General features: G+C 57.4%; 7 protein-coding genes across 7 annotated transcripts; 6 read left to right on the top strand and 1 right to left on the bottom strand.

The window, feature by feature from the left end:
- Window positions 1–893: 893 nt before the first annotated feature.
- Window positions 894–1,973, top strand: VDAG_09672 (uncharacterized protein; the record flags this gene model as incomplete). The annotated part of the gene is made up of 2 exons (XM_009658633.1): window positions 894–1,034; window positions 1,095–1,973. 2 exons carry the CDS (start codon window positions 894–896, stop codon window positions 1,971–1,973), a joined length of 1,020 nt encoding a protein of 339 aa, XP_009656928.1.
- Window positions 1,974–4,041: 2,068 nt separating this feature from the next.
- VDAG_09671 (dihydroxy-acid dehydratase) lies at window positions 4,042–6,259 on the top strand (the record flags this gene model as incomplete). Its single annotated transcript, XM_009658632.1, has 4 exons — window positions 4,042–4,188; window positions 4,421–4,518; window positions 4,587–4,612; window positions 4,680–6,259. The coding sequence occupies 4 exons, from the start codon at window positions 4,042–4,044 to the stop codon at window positions 6,257–6,259; spliced, it is 1,851 nt and encodes a 616-aa protein (XP_009656927.1).
- Window positions 6,260–7,584: 1,325 nt separating this feature from the next.
- On the top strand, window positions 7,585–9,337 carry VDAG_09670 (alpha-1,2 mannosyltransferase KTR1; the record flags this gene model as incomplete). Its single annotated transcript, XM_009658631.1, has 5 exons — window positions 7,585–7,871; window positions 7,933–8,331; window positions 8,384–8,470; window positions 8,525–8,930; window positions 8,996–9,337. The coding sequence occupies 5 exons, from the start codon at window positions 7,585–7,587 to the stop codon at window positions 9,335–9,337; spliced, it is 1,521 nt and encodes a 506-aa protein (XP_009656926.1).
- A 1,729-nt stretch (window positions 9,338–11,066) lies between these two features.
- Window positions 11,067–12,340, top strand: VDAG_09669 (6-phosphogluconolactonase; the record flags this gene model as incomplete). The annotated part of the gene is made up of 2 exons (XM_009658630.1): window positions 11,067–11,339; window positions 11,393–12,340. 2 exons carry the CDS (start codon window positions 11,067–11,069, stop codon window positions 12,338–12,340), a joined length of 1,221 nt encoding a protein of 406 aa, XP_009656925.1.
- Window positions 12,341–13,655: 1,315 nt separating this feature from the next.
- VDAG_09668 (uncharacterized protein) lies at window positions 13,656–15,365 on the top strand (the record flags this gene model as incomplete). Its single annotated transcript, XM_009658629.1, has 2 exons — window positions 13,656–14,409; window positions 14,548–15,365. The coding sequence occupies 2 exons, from the start codon at window positions 13,656–13,658 to the stop codon at window positions 15,363–15,365; spliced, it is 1,572 nt and encodes a 523-aa protein (XP_009656924.1).
- Window positions 15,366–15,844: 479 nt separating this feature from the next.
- Window positions 15,845–17,092, top strand: VDAG_09667 (cytochrome c oxidase polypeptide IV). Its single transcript, XM_009658628.1, has 5 exons — window positions 15,845–15,999; window positions 16,095–16,163; window positions 16,348–16,506; window positions 16,566–16,666; window positions 16,729–17,092. The coding sequence occupies exons 1-5, from the start codon at window positions 15,909–15,911 to the stop codon at window positions 16,891–16,893; spliced, it is 585 nt and encodes a 194-aa protein (XP_009656923.1). The 5' UTR covers window positions 15,845–15,908; the 3' UTR covers window positions 16,894–17,092.
- Window positions 17,093–17,372: 280 nt separating this feature from the next.
- On the bottom strand, window positions 17,373–17,897 carry VDAG_09666 (uncharacterized protein; the record flags this gene model as incomplete). The annotated part of the gene is made up of 1 exon (XM_009658627.1): window positions 17,373–17,897. One exon carries the CDS (start codon window positions 17,895–17,897, stop codon window positions 17,373–17,375), a length of 525 nt encoding a protein of 174 aa, XP_009656922.1.
- Window positions 17,898–20,246: the final 2,349 nt, after the last annotated feature.

Raw genomic sequence — 20,246 nt, 5'->3', positions numbered from 1 at the left:
GCCTCTTGTCTTGTCGCATACACCGCAGCATCTCCGGGGTCTGGCACCCAGCCCAGCACCGTGGCCGACCTTCTGCGACATGCCTTGGCGTGACGGTGTGGGTGACCCCTGTACTGGATGTACGAGTTTCCGAGCATCACCTTTACCACCCCCCTCTCCCCCCAGGCCCCAAAACAGTGAGCTCTACTGTCTCCGCCCTTGTCTCCAGTGGCCCTGCAGGACCTATTACTACTTACCCCCTCCCCCCCGTCTCGTTCCCTCTCCTCTCCTCTTGCTTCCTTTCTACAACCTCAACCCTAGGTTTTTTTCATCATCGAAGCGCTGTTGCGTGTCCTTCCTTTCGTCTCCCGCAGCGGGCTTTACTTTCTTTCACTGTCCAACTGGCTTGGCTGCTCACACTCCTTTGGAAAAAGATTCTCATTCTTGGACACACTTTTATTCTACCTATCCGGTTTATTGCAAACAACGACAAACACCACGCAACTTACCACCACCACAACGAACATACAAACTTTGCCTGCTTTTCTCTTCTTCTGGATCCCGGTTTATCCATTTCATTCTCCTCCGGCAGTGCCTAACCGCTACAACAAGAAGAGCCATTGAGTCGCCTAGGCCGACCCTCGCCCATTCAACTGCTGTTTGAGAGACCCTTCACGTCCAAGAGACTGTGGTACACCAGATTCCCATTTTCACAACGACGGCCTGTTTTAAGAACATTGCCATTTTCGATTCAATCAGAGCAGCGAGAACTGTGATTCTCAGCGCCACCTCCAAACTCTTCCACGACCTTTCCAACGACGACAACTTTGACATCACCCAACGGGTTTCCCTCTCATTCTTCAGAGCTGGATCCTTATCTACGTCGAGAGATACGCCACACCTCCACAGCCAACATGTCCCCCACCTTGCAACTGGCACCTACCACCACCAGGTATACGCCTACCTCGGACGCCATGGACCGACACGACTACGGCGTCACCAAGACCCGTAAGGCAACCTCCACCGGCGGTGGCCGAGCGTGGAGCGAGGATGAGGTGGGTTCTTAACCACCGTAGTGTATAGCGGAGTCGGACTAATAGTGATGTGATATGTAGGAAGTCTACCTTCTTCAGACACGCCTCCAGAAAATGCCCTACAAGCACATTGCTGCGCACCTGAAAAAGACAGAGCTTGCTTGCCGCCTGCACTACCACCAGCTCAGCCACGGAAGCAACCGGCGTAAGCAGCGGGCCACTTCGGTGTCCTCCGGATCGTCGGCGAATCAGTCGCCCATCCTACGCACGACCATGCCGTCGCCCATCCGTGAGCCTACTCCGCGCACGGTCACACCCCCCGGCAGTGCGGGGAGCTACGGCCCATCCTCACCTGCTCCTGTCCAGCTGCCGAGTATCTTGAACCACAGCACATCCCCCAGGCTTCCGGCCATCCTCCCGAAACCCGTCGCCATGACGCTGCCTCCCATCACCACATCACCTCCCCGGGGTTACCCCACTCCTCTTACAGAGCCCTCCCCGAACAGCGCCGCCCACCCTTCCGCTACCTTTTCCCGCATGGCCAACAACCAGCCACTGACGCCGCCGCTGCGCCTCGACTGCTCGCCTCTGCCGCCTCTGCAGTCAGCCCTCAGCCACTCGACCGTCGATATGGGGCGTCTGCAGGCCGTGTACGCTGCCCACCGCGGCTCGTTCTGGGCTGCCATCTCCAACGACTACGGCAACGGAGCGACACCTGCAAGCCTCGAGCAGGCCTGGAAAGCAGGCCTCTGCTGCCAGCAACACCCCGCCACAGCTCCTCTCAGCCCCTTGTCCAGCCCGGATAACCTGGAGCGGGATGCATATGGCCGAGTCCAACAAGACAAGACGCGCATCGCAGCCATCCTCGGCATTGACGCCAACCCTCGATCGCCTCGTGAGCGTGAGATGGTTAGGAGGATGGAGGAGGAGAGGACGGGTACTGTTTCTACCAGTGCGTAAACGCCTAGGACAGTACCAAATCGTACATCAAGCGACACCCACTGAGGCTCGCCCGTCTTCTTCTTCGCCTTGTGTATTACATAGCCGCTTTCTTGTTCCCTTTTTTCTCTTCCTGTTTTGTCGACCCATTCCACGGTTGTTGCTCTTTTGGTTTCAGGGATGTACGCGAAACTCGACAAGTTTGGGATCAACCACTTGACGCTCGCACGGCCGCTTCTTGCGCTTTTCCTTCTATCATCCGATGACGATTTTGATTTACACGAACAACTCTCCTTCTCCCTTCGCTTCACACATTTCTTTTCTTGTCCTGAGGGAAACTGAGCATTCGGAAAGGGATTGAAAAGGGGTGAAAGTGCTTGATGTATACGGCGCACCGGGGTCAGTCTCGTTGCTGACAGTCAGAGCTGCAAAAGGGAACACGTATTGCTCCGCCGCGGCGGTTCGGGAGCCGAGATGCCCCTTGGGATACGCTTTCCAAGCTTGGTCTGTTAGGGCCTGCCCAGCACACGAGGTGACTCGGCCATGAAGGGAGCGGGCAACTCCGGTGCGGCCGTCTTTTGGAGATTTTGCTTGATTTCTTTCAACCACAACCCCGTTGCAACGGAGACGAAGTGACGAAAACCACACTCGCAAGACACGATCTGCGCTTCTGTACATTACATCATCCGGGCTGCGTTCTCGAGGTTGGCGAGGACTGGTCTAGCACCGATGGCGTGCAATTGAACTTGAGCAACAGGAGCATGCTAGCACATTGCATTGCGTGAAAGTGAATGTCGGCAGTGACCGTAATCCTTTTTCCACAGCGTTCTCACCCGTGGCCAAGACGACGCGGATGGCGGGGTTACCTCGCTTCCCACCCATCCAATCCACTGATTTGAGAAGCATGTGCCTTGATGCCTTCGGGGTTGGTTTGCGACTGCCGCGGATTTTCTTGCGTTCCTAGGTATTCTGAAACTAAGCCGCTCCATGGTCTGTCGACTGGTGTAGCATTGCGTCTGAAATGGGCGCCTCGATGAACAGACAGCAGGATACCAAAATGCTTCAGTGGAGGCACCAGAGCACCAGTCCCTCACTCGGAAACTGCCCTATCCTGTAGAGTTCTATACGGGGCGACATGGATGGGGGGCTTGAAACACTGTAGCCCTGCGAAGCTGCGACGCTGCGACGCTGTGACGATGCTACACTGCATCCTCTCGCTCGCCTTCGACCCGAAAAGCCCGGGTCATGCACAGTCACAAATAGGCTGAGTAGTATAGCCTCGGGTTTCTCCCCGCTACTGAGACCCGCGTGGCGCGTTTCCGAACGGCCACATACACGAAAGAGCCGACAGAGCCAGCAGATGCAGGGTCTAGGCCCGGCCTACGTCCGCCGGGCCGGCTCTGGCCCTCCGGAGCCGGCTAATAGTGCTTTTCCACGGGCGGCAAGGCGCGCCTGGGCTTTTGCGAGTCAGAAGGGTTAGGCCCCGCTGATCGCTGCGAGTTGGTGCACCGGGTTCGGAAGAGCCCCCCCCCCTCCTCGCCTTGTTGACCCCCAAAATTGCCCACCAAGAGCGCACTACCCGCTGACCATCAGCCTGGCCCTGACTGGCGATGCATCTCTCGGGTATCCTTTTTTTAAGGGCCCGAAGGGTAAGGGGTATGCGCGCCAACGGGCTCTGCTTCTGCTTTTAGCGGGGTGTGGGATGATGGGGTAACACGCCGCTTAACCCCGGAGTGTGCCCCGCGCTCGATTACCCATTTACCTTGACTGAGTGACTGACTGACGTCTTCACACTTGTCTTGTCTGCCGTTCTGGTGCTCGCCTTTCTAATTGTCCGGGGAATGGGGGCGGGCCTCGTGTAATCCATAAAGGCAAGCTTGCTGTCCCGGCCCGCACTCCTTTCCGCCCTCCCCTCTTCTCGTTACTGCCCCTCTCTGTGAGGTCATGGCTAAACTCTTTCTTCTTTTGTATCCTTCACCAGCTACACACTCTCTCTCCCCCCCCCCCCGCCTCTCACAGGACCTGCTCTCGATTACCTCTGACGACGTCCGAATCAACAGCCCAAGCTCGAGCGCCCTGAACCACTACAATGGCTTCCAGCGAAAGCAAACCCGTAGGGGCCACCGATGCCGCCGACCAGCAGGACTACCTCCAGTTCGAGTCGCTGCCCCCCGGCGGCAAGCTGAACCGTTGGTCGCAGAAGATCACGAGAGGGCATGATTTCCCCGGCGCTCAGGTAGGCCCTCCTATGTGTTTTCTCTGAACTCTGCAGCAAGTGCACACTTTTGCCATGGTGTCATCGACCCCTCGCGGCAGCTTTGCTCTCAGCTGTTGGCGAACGGTGGGACACATGTCTTTCAAGCTCGACACCCAACGAGGAACTCCCCAACCCAAGAAATGTGGGGTGTGCATGGCGGGGTCTACGATGCGGCGACGGGATGCTGACAATGGGGGGGGGGGAAACACAGGCCATGCTGTACGGCGCGGGCGTGCCGGACCGCGACACGATGAAGAATGCGCCCCATGTCGGCATTGCGACGGTCTGGTGGGAGGGCAATCCCTGCAAGTAGGTTTCCTCGCCCCGGCCCTCCGTGGCATGCACGATATTTTCTTACGGACGCTTTGCTGACCGAGGGGCGTTGTTTCGAACAGTACGCATCGTAAGCTGCTGCTGCTTCGGCTGAGCCGCGAAATCCGGACTCACGAGAGCTAACGTGTCACGGACAGTCCTCGACTTTGGAAAGATCGTCAAGAGGGGCGTCGAGAAGCAGGGGTTCCTCGGATGGCAGTTCAACACGATTGGCGTGTCAGACGCCATCACCATGGGTGGTGAGGGCATGCGATTTTCCCTGCAGACGCGAGAAATCATCTGCGACAGCATAGAGTCCGTCACGTGCGCCCAGCATCACGATGCCAACATCTCCATCCCTGGGTGCGACAAGAACATGCCCGGTGTCGTCATGGCGGCGGCGCGTCACAACCGGCCGTTCATCATGATCTACGGCGGCACCATCATGAAGGGACACTCGGAGCTGCTCGAGAGTTCCATCAATATCAGCACCTGCTACGAGGCGTCCGGTGCCTACACGTATGGGCGTCTCAACGCAAAGTGCAACCCGGGAGAGCCCGGCCGTACGTCGTCCGATGTCATGGAGGACATTGAGCGTCACGCGTGCCCCGGCGCCGGCGCCTGCGGCGGCATGTACACGGCCAACACCATGGCGACAGCCATCGAGGCCATGGGCCTCTCGCTTCCCGGGTCGTCATCGTACCCGGCGACGTCACCGGAAAAGGCACGCGAGTGCGAGCGTGCGGCTGAGGCCATCAAGATTGTCATGGAGAAGGATCTCCGCCCGCGCAAGCTCATGACGCGCGCCGCCTTTGAGAACGCGCTCGTGCTGACCATGATCCTCGGCGGCTCGACGAACGGCGTGCTTCACTTCCTGGCCATGGCCAACACGGCCGACGTGCCCCTGACGCTGGACGACGTCGACCGCACGAGCAACCGCGTGCCGTTCCTCGCGGACCTCGCACCGTCGGGCAAGCACTACATGGAGGATCTCTACAAGGTCGGCGGCACGCCTGCCGTGCTCAAGATGCTCGTCGCCGCCCAGTACATTGACGGCAGCATCATGACTGTCACGGGCCGCACGCTGGCCGAGAACGTGGCCGACTGGCCGTCGCTCGACCCCAACCAGCAGATCATCCGCCCGCTCTCGAACCCTATCAAGGCAACAGGCCACATCCGCGTGCTGCGCGGGAACCTGGCGCCCGGCGGCGCCGTGGCCAAGATCACGGGCAAGGAGGGCCTCTCGTTCACGGGGGCGGCGCGCGTCTTCAACAAGGAGCACGAGCTCGACACGGCGCTCTCCTCGGGTTCCATCAAGCGCGAGGACGGCAACCTCGTTGTCATTGTGCGGTACGAGGGCCCCCGCGGCGGCCCAGGCATGCCGGAGCAGCTGCGCGCCAGTGCCGCCATCATGGGCGCCGGATTGACCAACGTGGCCCTCGTCACCGACGGTCGATACAGCGGTGCGTCGCACGGATTCATTGTCGGCCACGTCGTGCCTGAGGCGGCCGTCGGCGGACCGATTGCGCTCGTGCGCGACGGGGACCGGGTGACGATTGATGCCGAGACGAACAGGATCGACATGATTGATGTCGACGAGGAGGAGATGGAGAGGAGGAGGAAGGACTGGAAGCCGCCCAAGCCGCACGTCAGGAGGGGCGCGCTGGCCAAGTACGCGCGTCTCGTGGGTGATGCGAGCCACGGCGCCGTCACGGATCAGGCGGATCCCAGCTGGTAGAATCTGGCAGCTGGAGAGAGTTGTTGGAGATGTTGGGTAGGGACGGCATTAGCACGCACGTCTGTGTGTCAGAACATGTATCATTATCGGGAGCTCGTCTTCGTCTTGAAGTATGTTTTCGATGAGCCATGGGAGCTGACGAGGAATGCATGGCGAATAGTCAGTAGAGAGGTTGCAGCGAGCCTTTGTCCTTACAACATGATAATGTTCTGCGTCTTCTGCATCTTCTGCGTCTTCTGCGTCTTCTGCATCGTCTCCATCTGTCGCTCGTGGCATTCCATTGCCCATACTGGTTGATGAGCGTTTGACATGCATCCATCACCTCTATTGGGACTGACCTAGGGAGTGACCTTGAGAGTGACCCTTAATCGTCGGCCCCTCGACAGCAGTAGAAGCAGTCGGGCACCTTGCGAATACGCCATGGGCGAGGTACAGAATCTTCCAACCACCTCTGCATGATGCTGAGTATTGGGATCAGCGGATGATTGTGGACGATGGACTGTAGAAACGGCTCGACTGTAGGGGTCCAAGGATCTCGAGAGCATGTCAAAGGGTACGTACCGCCGACCCTGGATCGTCTAGACCCAGACCCGAGACGAAACTTGGCAGTCGCGCCCCACCATTGCTCATGCCCGCCCCACCTGATCTTCTAAAGCCGCCTGATTGGCCACGATAAGTTTAATGTTCTTTGGACAGCAGCAGGAGGCAGGGGCTAGACAGGGGCAAGGAAATGCCATGTCGAAGGTGCCTTCTCGGCCTCTTCTCTCGAGCCGACCACCAATTTGGACGATCGCCAGAGGGCCAGATTGCCTTTTTCGACACCAATGACCTGACACGCGCGGCTGCGAATCTGCCTCTACGCATAGCATTATCGACGCACCATCCTTCCTAGTCCGATCGGACCGACCGCTGTGCCCTGCCACTACAGACAGTTTCTCACGGGTCTGTTGCTTGTCGCTGCGAATTCTACGATCGCGAGCACACCATCGCCTCTCCTGGGAGCATTCCCTGACGCTCTTTCGACCAGCTCTCCTCATTTCAGATCAACCCACCTGATCGAGCCGACTCGACAACCGATCATCGAAGAAACAGACTTCTCTACCCTACGCCCACCCCCGTCGATGACAAGTTTCTATACCCGTCCTCTGGGTCTCGCCATCGACGTCTTCACCAGCCATAAACTTACAACGATCGCACCACGGCTCCTCTCTTAGCAAAGAGAACCCCCACCTCTACGAAACTGCCGCTGAATAACACCTGACCTTTGCGCTTGTCCGAACTCATACCGTCCTCCCCATCCCGGCATCTCGTCGACAAACACCAAGATGGACCTCTTCCGGCGGGCTGGTAAGTCCAGGTCGTCCGGGGCGTCACCTCTTCCGGTAGCAGACGACAAAATCTCAAAATCGTTCCGTCCGAGTAAACAAGATTCGCGCTATGCGTTCCTCAGGAAACCAATGCGTGTTCGCGGGAACTCGAACATCTCTATCCCGTTTGGCGTCGTTGTCGTTTTCCCCGCCATCGTCCTCATACTGATCCTCATGCTCTTCTTCATGCATCCAAACTCTCCTGGGAGGATATTGATGCCGGCGGGCGCGCCTCCATCGATACGGTACGTAGTTCAAAGGTCTCGGTGACTGTCTTCACGTCTCCTCTAACATGGTTCCTCGCAGCCTAATCAGCGAAAAGTACGACAAGGTGTTTGCTACAGGATGCCTCGAACCCGATACCACCAAGCCCCGCGCTAATGCTGCCTTTGTCGTCTTGGCCCGCAACAAGGAGTTGGACGGAGTTGTCCAGTCGATCAAGTCTATCGAGCGCCACTTCAACCGGTGGTACCATTACCCCTATGTCTTCCTCAACGACGACGAGTTCAACTCGACCTTTAAAGAGACCGTCACAAACTACACGTCAGGAACCGTCGAATTTGGCAAGGTCGGTCCGGAGATGTGGGGGTTCCCCGACTGGATCGATCCCAAGGTGGCCAAGGAGGGCATTGCCAAGCAGGGCGACAATGCTGTCATGTACGGCGGCATGGAGAGCTACCATGCCATGTGCCGCTTCTACTCTGGGTAAGCTATTCGCGTGCGTCATGTACCAAGGCCCCCCGGCTAACAACTCTAGCTTTTTCTACAAGCACGAGCTGCTGCAGAAGTACGAGTGGTACTGGCGACTCGAGCCAGAGATTAGCTACTTCTGCGATATTACCTAGTACGTTCCGATGAGCCTCTCAAGCTAGTGTTGTGGCATACTAACACGAACCAGTGACCCATTCCTGGAGATGATTGCCGCCAACAAGACGTACGGGTTCACTATCGCCGTCAAGGAGCTCCGCGAGACCGTTCCCAACATTTTCCGTTACGCCTCGGCATACAAGCGAAAGAAGGGTCTCAAGTCCAAGGGGCTCTGGGAGATGTTCGTCGAACCGATTGAGGAGACCGAGCCCGACACCTCGAAGCCCAAGAACCTGCCGGAGGACATACTGAAGAAGGGCACCAAAGACAAGAGCCAGGAGCCCATTGTCGATGACGAGTCCATGGAGGGCGAGAGCTACAACATGTGCCATTTCTGGTCCAACTTTGAGATTGCACGGCTCAGCTGGTTCCGGAGTCAGGAATACGAGGACTTTTTCCAGACAATGGATCGTAGCGGAGGTTTCTGGATGGAACGGGTAAGTCTGCCATGCCATGCGGCCATGCGGCCATGCGATGGAAGCCAAGCTGACGGCAATTGCAGTGGGGTGATGCGCCCATCCATTCCCTCGCCGCCGGTGCTCTCTTGGGCCCCGGCGACATTCATTACTTCCGAGACTTTGGGTACCGGCACACAACGATCCAGCACTGTCCGGCCAATGCGCCGGCAAGGCAGCTGCCGCGAGAAAAGTACCTCGAGATGACGACGCTTGACGAGAAGAAGCGCATCGAAGAAGACGCGTACTGGGAGTCATGGGATGTGGAGAAGGAAAATGGCGTGGGCTGTCGGTGCCGATGCGATACAGACATTGTCGACGTCGAGGGCAAGGACGGATCGTGCCTCGCGGAATGGGTCGACGTCGCAGGCGGTTGGGCGGCTCCTTAGTATGCGGCCTATCCAGATGATCCAACGAGAAAGGGCGAATGATGTCTTGGAGCCGCAGTCTCCCATTCACACGACTATGTATACACACACACACACACACACACGACTGCATTGAGAGCGCGACAACACCATCAGCACGATTAGGCCAATTCGGCGTTCAGCACAGGAGTACAGGGGACTTGTTTTCAACACGTGCATGGCGGACATGAAAGCGCGGCGGGCGGTCTTTTTTCCTTCGCCTTTCTTTGCATCAGGCAGACAGACCTTGGGAGAAGGGATGGAAAGAGGGAGGTTGAATTGTCTAATGGGTAGGAGGAGGCTGGCGAACAACAGTTAGAATAGCAGGGGCCAGCCAAGCTTCCGACGAAGTCCTGGTTATGGGATGGTTGGACTCATCCAAGAGGTTCCCAAACACGAGGCTTACCTATAATTCGATGATGTATTACAAGAAACAGACAGAACAGGGGTTTTGCCAGCTCATGATGCGATGAGAACGATGGGCTGGGCTTGGGATCAGGGTTAGTTGGCACCAGCATGCCGCTGTCTTGTTTCGAAACAGCCAACGTGAGCTGTTAGCCGCGAGCTGTGACCAACTGACAAACTTCAGACATATATGTAGCTGGCCAAGGGGTGCGGCGGCGGGTGAAGGTGGGATCGAAAAGGGAGGGAGGATGCGATGGTGGCTTGGATCGCTGCTGATCAAAAGGCCACCAACATCCACTCGATCTACCTGCGCCCCCTCGCGACTGCGGCTCCCGAATCGCGGCCTTCGTGCCAATGGTTAGTCCGACGCTGGCGACCGACTTTACCGCCCAAGGCAGGCCCCTGTTGGCACGACGCGACGACAGGTTGAGAGAACAGCGGGTGGCCATGCAGGAACAGGCTTTCCTCCTCTCTCGGACGACTCCATCTTACAGGGGCTAGGGGCGCGGGGCATTCGGGGCTTTCTGGGGCCACCCGCGGGGGTTCCAGGGCTTGCGGTTGGAGGACGACTGCGCATCCTTTCCCTTCTCCGTCGGCCAACCGGTTTGGCCTTGATGAGGTCTGCGGCGACGATGCCTTTTCAGACTGGCATGCCCAACGAACATGACTTGTTAGCCTTTCCAAACCCTGGCCATGGCCGTGGAAGCCCCGATGCTGGTACGACCCTGATGGCGATGATGACCGAGGGAGGGGTTGGCCCCCTAAAGGGAGTAGTGGAGGAGACAGGAGTCTGGTGGAAGAGTATTTGAGTCCTTGACGGGCCACTCTTTTCTTTTTCGTGTCAGAGAGAGAGGGGAGACAGAGTCAGAGAGAAAGTCCCCTTGGCTCATCATTCCTTGCGGATTGCTAACACCTTGTTCATAACGTCTGGTCCCGTGTCATCATCAGGAACTGCTCCGCCTTCCAGCATTGCTTCCTTCAGCCTTCAGCGTGCTTCTTTTAGAATCCTTTCTCAGTGGCCCCCTGTCCTACTCACATTACACGGGACAATCCGATTGATTGATTGCGACTCACTGCCCCTTCCCCTTGTGTACAGAGCCTCGTTGGTCGTGCTCTTATATGAGTCTTTGACCTGGTATTGGAGGATAACTTGACCTGCTTCGCCGGTATTTCGTTCGACTCGACTACATCCCAGCAGATCACGTCTTCAAAACACCCACCCCGACATCTGCAACTTTTCTCCCAGAGTAGATCAACAAATAGGAAACCCCTAAGCTGAACGAACCTTAGCATTCACCTTGTCGACATGCGCCTCTCAGTCGGACTCTCCCTGCTCGCGGCGGCTGCCGCCTCGGCTGCCACCATTCGCATCCCCGCCAAGAGGCAAGAGGCGGCCCCGGCTTCCAAGGTCCTCATCGGCGGCCCAGGCCAGATCATTGTCGCAGACTTTGACGGCACTTCGTTTGACCTCAAGGCTAAGAATTCCCTTCCTGGCACAAGCCCCAGCTGGATGGCCTTTAAGGAGCCCAACACCATCTACGCAGTTGATGAGAACGGCAAGGACCTGCGCATCTTCAAAGTGAGTGGCCTCGCATCACGTCGTGTTGTGAAACTTTACTGACCACGTCACAGTACAATGCTGCCAAAAATGAGATCAAGCTTGACAAGAGCGCGGTCGGCTCGGCCGGTGTTGTCCACCTCGAATTTAGCACTGACCAGACCCGCCTCGTTGCCGGCTCCTACATCGACGGTAAGATCGACGTTTGGGACATTGCCAACAGCACACTGCGCCTCATCAAGTCAGTGACGTCGGACGGCGAGCTCGGCCCCAACAAGGCGCGCCAGGACCAGCCTCGCATCCACCAGGTCGTCCGCGACCCCTCCGGCCGCTACTTCGCCGCCAACGACCTCGGCACCGACACGGTGCTCCTCCTCGACTCGGCCGCCGATTCGTACGCCATCACGACGCGCGTCCGCGTCAAGAACGCCGGCTGCGGGCCTCGTCACGGCGTCTTCGTGCCCTCGGCCGACGGCACCAAGGCCACGCACTACGTCCTCGTGTGCGAGCTCCTCAACCGCCTCGAGGTCTTCGAGGTCACCTACGCCGACGACGGCATCCAGTTCGCCGAGGTCCAGAGCCTGAGCACCTTTGGCAACACGCCGCACAACGCCACCTCGGCCCTCGCCGGCGCCATCGCCATCAGCGACAACGGCAAGGACATTTACGTCTCCAACCGTCTGACCGGCACCGCGCCGGCGCCCGACTCGATCGCCCACTTCCGCGTCGCCGCCCCGGAGGGTTCCGCCTGCGGCAGCGACAGCAAGGACGGCAGCGGCAGCGGTGCCGTCCTCGAGTTTGCCGGCCTCGTCAGCTCCGCCGGCGGCGTGCCGCGCATGTTCAGCCTCAGCACCGACGGCGGGCTGCTGTTCAGCACGAACCAGAACTCGGGGCTGGGCCTGCTGGCGCTCGAGAGGAACAAGGCGACGGGCGAGCTCACGGAGAGGCCTGTCGCGAGCGTCGAGGTGGCCGATTTTGGCGAGGCCGGGTTTGGGCCGCAGTTTGTGCAGCAGATTGCCTGATTTTCTGTGCGTCATGCTCCTTGGCTGAGAGTTTTGAGGATGGACGTGAATTGCATGAGATATACCCGAGTGCCATGCTGGGGGGTGATTACGAAAGAAAATATGCTGTGCAGGGCTTGTCATGGGAAGGTGCCTGACATGTTAGACTGGGCATGAGCATGGGGTTAGACTTTTTATTCTATTCATTATTTCAGTTCCAAGCACGACTATGATGGGTTGGCGAGGTTGTGACGGGTAACATGACTTGACCTCCAGGTTCACGAACAGCACGAGTTTGACGTTGGTTTCCTCCATCTTCAACGTAGTTAGTGCAGCTATTGGCGATGCATTTTGGCATGGAAATTGTGGCCGACGACCAAGTAATAGATTGCTACTTGCTATAAAGTTGATACGAACTGGCTAAAAGGTGGATTGACCAATGTCTTGGCTAACACACTTTTTCGGACGAGTTGATTATCAGCACTTGGCTCGAATCCCACGCCGTTGTCCAAGTAAGAGGTGGTCATCTTTGAAAAACTCGAAAACGAGCAGTGATACGCTCTTCAGCTGAAGCAATATGCTTCACGGTCCTAGTCATACCTACGTTCAGGTCGTGAATGAAGAGTCTCGCCAGAAGTAAGGGGGAATATCAAAAGGGTTCAGTGACCGATTCAAGTCTGTTCTTTAGCTGGCAGTCGATCTTGCTCTCCATGGGCTCCTTCTAGGCACGGAAGTAAATACAGATGAAACCATCCATCATATCAAGAACGAGTCCATCCCACATTGTCACGTGCATAAAAAAGTGAAGCATGTTGTGATGCGCGCCTCGCGTCGTCGACGCGTCGATAGCAACGGCGCCAGAAACTCTGTTGTCAACGCAACAGAGCCCACAAGACCGCCAGATCCTCCTTTGCCCACCACCGACGTAGGCATCACCCATAGCTTGGACTCCGAAATACTTGGCTAGACCGTCACCGCTGGCATCACCCTGGTTCTTTGAAGCTTTGCCGCATCTCGACACAGACCTCTCTACTCGTCACGCGTGGCACCAGCCATCCCAATACAACCTTTACGGTTTGGTTTATGCCCGCAGTTCAAGAACAAGTCGAACAAGGATTGCTTGAACAAGGCGTGAGTCCCTGACGTGCCTGCCTTGGACGTGCTCGCGAAGTCATCTGACGTGCAACGCAGCTGCTACTCTTTTTATGCCACTCTTGTCCGACCGCAACTCTTCGACGCCCCATCAAGTCGGACAGCACCCCGCAAGCGCGCGTAAAAGGCTCGCCCAAAATTCAAGACGTTAACAAGAAAGTCGTCAAAGTACAACCGGGCCAACATGCCGCCGTCCGGAGAGACCGCAGGAGAATGCGGAAGCCGGGCACCCCCCCAGAACGCGCAGGCGCTCCTCGAATCGGATATTTGGGAGGCAGAGACAGGTCCTGGCAACACGAACCTCAATGTTCGGATTATGAACATGGCAGAATCAGGCCGTGGCGACATTGAAGCCGACGACTTGCAACGCATCGTCAACTCCATCGAGGCGATGCAGGCTGAGATGGCTACCAAAGGACTGAGTGACAAGAAACGGAAAGACTTGGCCAAACTGGTGGAACTTCGCAACAAGCATGATATTCACAGTGCAATCCAGCCGAATGCCAAAACTCTGATATGGTCCGAATTCAAGAAGCAGGGCAGAGAGCCTACTCTGGAAGAAGCACTTCGCATGTCTGGCGTCATGCGTGCTGGAGAGCTCCCTAGCACAAAGCACCTCTTCAGGGGCCCAGGTATCGTCCGCGACGTACCCATCAAGCCCATCAAAGAAGACGATCCTTATTGGGACCCCGAATGGCTTTCACTCAACTCGTCGGATTTCTCCATCTCAAACTGGAGGGACAAACTGAGAGATTCATGGCGTCGTCAAAAGGCAACCGCCGGAACCGCCACCGCCGACGATAAGGAAAAGTTCAGACTTGAACAACGGCAGTTCAGATCGGCCATCAGCGAGATTAGACTGATCCGAAAGTGCTTTCTCGAAGGAGTGACCATTCACCCCAACCAGCTCATATCCAAGAAGTTCATGCCCAAGCAGGGTCTGTGCAAGCGCTGGCTTCTGTACTCAATCTGCCTCAAGCTGACACGGCTGCTCGCCATCCGCCACGACACCGCACCTGGTGCCATCGGCCTCCACATGTCACCGATCGATTTCATCCGCTAGAGACTTGATGAAGCGTTCAAGATGCACCGTGAGACGGATGGCGAGCATACGTACCGCTGGATCTTCCGGATGTCAGGACCCAACGACACCACTCCTGGCAAGCCGACGGGGCCCATTCGGACGGACCCCCTCATGCGCCAGGTCATTATTCATGGCGCCAAGATTCAGGGCATGGGCAAGCTGTACTCTAGTCGCGAGAAAAAGCGCCAGAACAGAAGCGAAGTGGTTGATCAAGGCTCTGCTGAGGCGGAAGTCGAGGAAGAAGGCGAGGGCGAAGACGATCAACTCATGCGCCTTTTTGAGACTGCCCAGGGCCACGATCATGCTGGCACCGAGGACAGCGTCATGGAGGATCAGGAAACTCTTTTCCTCGAAAGCAGCGAAAGTGTCAACACCCACTCGCACAGCCGCATGGAGCGGGACGCTCGAGATAGTCGTGCGCTGTTGCGTGACCAAGTCAACCACACTGCTCGGTCTGACGTGGCTCGTGGACAGAACACATCGCAGCCATCGCAACAGTCGGCGATGACTGACCTGATCCCCAGACGACGAACTGCAGCAATCAATAACGTTCGCGGACCAACTAAGAGACAACGGGAGAACGTTACGATGGCCCAGATTGCTCGCGACCACAGAGGTCAAGTGCAGCCTCGCGGCTCGTCTGTCAGGGACAGATATGCCCGCAATAATCGCAACCGTAGCGGCGACATCCACCGCGGACGTGAAAGTCAACGCTCGCGCCACAGGCAGCGTACCGATTTACCTACGACCAGCGACAGGAACCGGCGCAGTGGCAGCGGATTTGGAGGCCTGGGCAGGCGGGCTGCGTGAATGGTGTGACTTGCTGTGGTTCATTGCGGTATTGTTTCCACGATTGAGTACATGTTTTGATTGAGGGTTCATTTGAGGTGTGGTCGGGATTGGTTGATTGAATGATGCGAGGAAATACGTGTTTGAGTTTGTTTGAGTTTGGGCAAGGATTGGTTCAAGTGTATTGTAGAGTAAGGTGGTATGAAGACATGTATGTACAGCTTGAGACGTTCGAACCGGTATTTGGGAAGCATGGACGTAAGAGATAAACGATGCAGTACCGCTCTGTGTAAATGAAGGGCCGAAAAGGTACTGCTCGTCTGTTCAATTTCTGTCACTTCGCTATGCATCGTCCATCGCCGGAATGGTGTTGATGGGTTGCGACGACACGTGACTTGGTCCTTCGCTTACTGCACCAATCCGGGCTAGTGCATTAGCTTTGCTCATGCCCGGGCCGAGCGACAGCCGTAGCAAGCAAGGTCAAACCATCAAATCAGACCATCGACAAATCCCTCTTCTCACCAGCGTCATCCAGCGAAACAACAACCACCCATTGCCGTCGCCATGTTCCTCCAACGATCCGCCATCACCGCCGCCCGCCGCGTGGCCGTCGCCCCCCTGGCGAAGCGCGCCTTCACGACGTCCTTCATCCAGCGTACGAACTTCAATTGGCCTCCTTTCAGATCCGGAAGGGGGCCGTCACGCCACGTCGGAACAGCTGGGCTAACCAAGCTTTCTTTGCCTTTCTAGGTGACGCCGTCAAGTCTGCCTCTGCCGCCGCCGAGGTCAGGGCCGTCAACCCTTCCAAGACGTTCTCCCGTGAGACTCCTACCGCTGCCGACATTAATTGAGGACACGACTGGTCTGGAATTCGTTGTTGCGCGACCAGGCGCTGGCTGCACTGCTTTTCAGGCCACAGCCCTGCGTCGCCAACCACGTTCCACACACCATGTCCTCGACGATCAAAAGATGAACAGAGCTGACGTTATCTTCTTTCGCGCAGAGGTCAAGACCGAGGACGACCTCATTGGCCCCGGTGCCCAGGCCGGCTCCATCCCCACCGATCTCGAGCAGTCCACTGGTCTCGAGCGTCTCGAGATTCTCGGAAAGATGGAGGGTGTCGACATCTTCGACATGCGCCCTCTCGATGCCTCGCGCACCGGTATGTGATGTTACGGTGGACACTTGTTGGGCAGAAACGGCTGCTGACCGATTATACAGGCACCATGGAGAACCCCATCAGCGTCCGCTCCGCTGGTGACGAGCAGTACCTTGGCTGCACCGGCTCTCCCGCCGACTCCCACGTCGTCAAGTGGCTGACGGTACGTGACACATCGAGCAGCGATGCGTCTCGGTATGCAATTGCTAATCACAAGCGTACTAGATCTCTCGCGAGCGCCCCATCGAGCGTTGCCCCGAGTGCGGCAGCGTCTACAACATGGAGTACGTCGGTCCCCAGGACGACGGCCACCACCACGACCACCACCACGGCCACGAGGACGTCAAGACCTTTGCCGACTTCATCAAGCCCGAGTACCGCTACCTTTAAAGGGCCAAATGGGGAGGCGTTGAATTTGGTTCACCTGGAGCGAGCAAGCAGAGACGATGTGTCGTCGGGGTCGGGTCAGGTATGGCGCGCGGTGCAGCGGGGAGACGGGGTAGGTGCTCTTGGGGATGAAGTGAGCACGCTCAGCCTATGTGTGTAGAATACCTCGACGGGCCGCTGTATAGAAATTCTTTTTTTGTTCCCACCCCATCCGCCACCGATTTGCGAATTACCGCCCGACTGCGCGCCGTTGCAAGCCACGAATCGCGTCATCGCCGTGTGTGACTATGGTTGTCGGCTTAATTTGCTTTACGCTCTAGATTTTTTGAGGGGGATTTGTTTGAGGCAAAGCCGCGATATCCGGGTTGTCGCTCGCGAGCTTCATCTACGGCTTCACCAAGATAATTAAAAAAAAGCAGCGATTTGCTAAGGCCATCAGCCCCCCGGCCTCTTGTGCTGGGGCGCATGTCTCAAAAGTGGCCTTACTCCGGATCGAAGCTTAACTTGATCTTCTTCGCCTTTTTCTTCGGCTTGTCTTTGGCTGAGGCCTTGCTCCGCGCGGGGTCTTCTATGTCCAGCTCGTCTTTTCTCGTGGGCACGCCATTGTCTTTTTTTTCGTCATCTGCGCCCACGATCTTGCCCACTTTGCGTTTCCTCCCGGCGCCGATGCCGGCTACCTTTTCCTTCTCCCGCTCTGCCGCTGTCTCGGCATCTTTGCCAGCCGCTGTCGACGCATCGTCAGGTGCTTGTGAGTCGCTGTTCGGCCCGTCATGGTCATTACGGTCGTCATCGATGGTCACGACGTTGCCGTTCTCGTCCACGACCAGGGGCTGGTCCTCTGCCTCCTCGCTGGCGGACCGTTTCTTGATGGCGCGCCGCCTGCCAGCGAGGATGGGGTCTGGCCCGGCAGATGCGTCTCCCCGGGATTGGGCGTGGAGGGCACGGAGAAAGGGTGGGAGATCGGACGAGTAGGAGAGCGACTTGGCGTTGATCTTGGGTTCGGGCATGTCGAGGGCTGCTGTCAGGGACGTTGTTGGCCTGCTGGGGCGTCAGGGCGCCGACGATCTGAGTGGCGTTCGGGGACGTCTGGCGGGGGTCTGAGGTCCCCGTAGTAGGGCGGCCCTGGCAGTCTTTTTGTTTTTCTTCCACTTTTCACCGCAAGTGCGAGACATGCGACTCCTGGCGTCGTTCGTTGAATGATGTGCTTTTAGTGTCGTGATGCTACCTGTCGGCGGGGTGGTGTCTGTCTGCGTGTGGTGCGCGCGCTACCTGGTTTCGGGGAGCGGAGGTACCTTTCGGCAAAAAACCAATCCGTCGAGGTACCCCAAGGGACCTGGGGACGACATCAGTCAGCGCATTAGCGCCCCCAGTAATGCCCGGAAGGGAGACTGTGCACAGCGCACCGTCCCGTCTGGTTTAGCGGGAAGGCCAAATCGGTCCAGCCTCGACAGATCAACGACTGCCGCCTTTCCTCCTTCTCCACCACAGCGCTTCGCCAGCTGGCGTGTAGTACCAAGGAGGCTTCTACAAACAAGTATGAGCAACTTGGTCCATCCGAGTTTCGCAATTCATGCCCTCTTCCAGATCCACGGTTGCCAAGAAGCCACGCAGACCAACCAAGCAAGGACCATGATGCATCCTCGCTTGCCCTGCAACCTCCTGGACAACACAGGAACCCTACCCCGCTCGCCCCTTCGAAGCCGAGTGTATCCGGGCTTCGAAAAGAACCTTCGAGGCTTCGCGTCCCAATGAGCTGGAGTTGTTCCCCCCCCAGCTGAAAGGCAGGCCAAGTCTACCTGCTGCAGGCCCGCGGCGCCCGCCAGCGAGGTTGCAGTGAGGAGATGGCCGTGGCTTACTGGGGGGGGGGGGGGGGGGGACTTGGGAGGTGGAGGAGACACGGAGAGAGATTGATGTGAGATGTGAGAGGTCACACCAGAACAAGGCCTAGCCTGACAGCAGCCCCCGTGGCCCTATCCTTTGCAGTACCTTGGAGACAGACGCCTCTTACTCCTTGCTGCAGATGGAAATGCAGCCTGTTTCCAACAGAGACTTTGAGAGGAATGGGGAGGGCCAGCGGAAAAAAACTCCGCAGGGTCACGCGCGACGTACGAACCAGCTGGCGATTGGTTAGGCGTCCATGCCAGCCCAGCCTCTCGCTCACCACTTCTCACCATGGATGGGAGGACCTTGGGGATGGATGACATGGCATCGAGCTTCTGCTTACGGACTCTGGTTCCCTCGCCGCCTCCCTGTCTGCTGTTGAGATCATGATGCTGCTGCTACTGCTGAGCGGCTCGGAGTCGGCCGCTTCGATGGCCGAGGGGGTAGCAAGCCTCGCAAATCACTAGTGGCGAGCGCGCTGGCTGAGAAAGGGACGATCGCAATGGCAGACGGACTGCCCACGCACACCCTAAACAACAGACAAGCCCGTTGTCGTCGTTTCAACTAGCTGGTTCTCGACCCTCCATCACATCGCGATTGAAGATTATCGAATACGTGGGGCGTCGAGTTTGGCCGAATGATCAGCAGTCAATTCATTCACTAGCAGCCAGAGTGAATCACTGGTGCATGGGCGCCGCTCTCTTCTCTCATTCTGTTGCACGACCAACGAACAGCACCTTCCTCCTGAGACCTCAGCCTCTCGAGACGCGTGCTCTGATTCACCTTGTCCTGCTGCCTCTCTCACTCTCACTCTCCATTCCCAACTGGGAAAGGTTGGAGGTGATAGACACAATCGTGAACAGCGAGTGGCGCATGCTGCTGGACGACCCGATGTCGTGGGACCACTCACACCAGGCAGGGCAAACCACAGGAGAAGCAATGTTTGCCTCGATTACCACATGGAAATGAGCGATTGAAACGCTGACTGACTGGACTGGCCTCTTCTTTTCTCTCTTTCCCTCCCCTTTATCACCATGCTTGCTGCTGCTGCTGTGCTGGAATGGTGAGGCTGGACCACACGCCCCCCCCCCTCTCAAGCATGTCCCGGTCTGCACCGCCCCAGCAGAAGGCTACTGCATGCCTCTTCCCACAGTCATGCGACAAGTTCAGGTCTCTGATGATCAGTCTTTTTTGTCGTACGCTAGCAACGTACCACCGTGTGGACAGACAGCATGGAGAGCTGGACCAACGAGGGGGTGGGCCATTGTCTTGCTCTTTTCATCGATCGAGGCAAAAAAAGAGAATGATCATCGAAGGGAATCCCGAAGGGCTAGGACCCATCTGAGGTCGCCGATGCTTGGCTAAGAAGGCAACCATCATCATCACTGTTTGCTTAATTCTTCGAAGGCTCTTCTCAGTCGACTGGCCTTCACTTCTTCAGCGCGATGCCGCATCAGCTCCACTCACTCGTGGAC

This window comes from Verticillium dahliae, genomic scaffold, assembly GCF_000150675.1.
Source record: "Verticillium dahliae VdLs.17 supercont1.28 genomic scaffold, whole genome shotgun sequence".
In the NCBI taxonomy this organism is placed as follows: domain Eukaryota; kingdom Fungi; phylum Ascomycota; class Sordariomycetes; order Glomerellales; family Plectosphaerellaceae; genus Verticillium; species Verticillium dahliae.
Note: the sequence above shows the minus strand (reverse complement) of the source record. Positions and strands in the feature narration are given on the sequence as shown.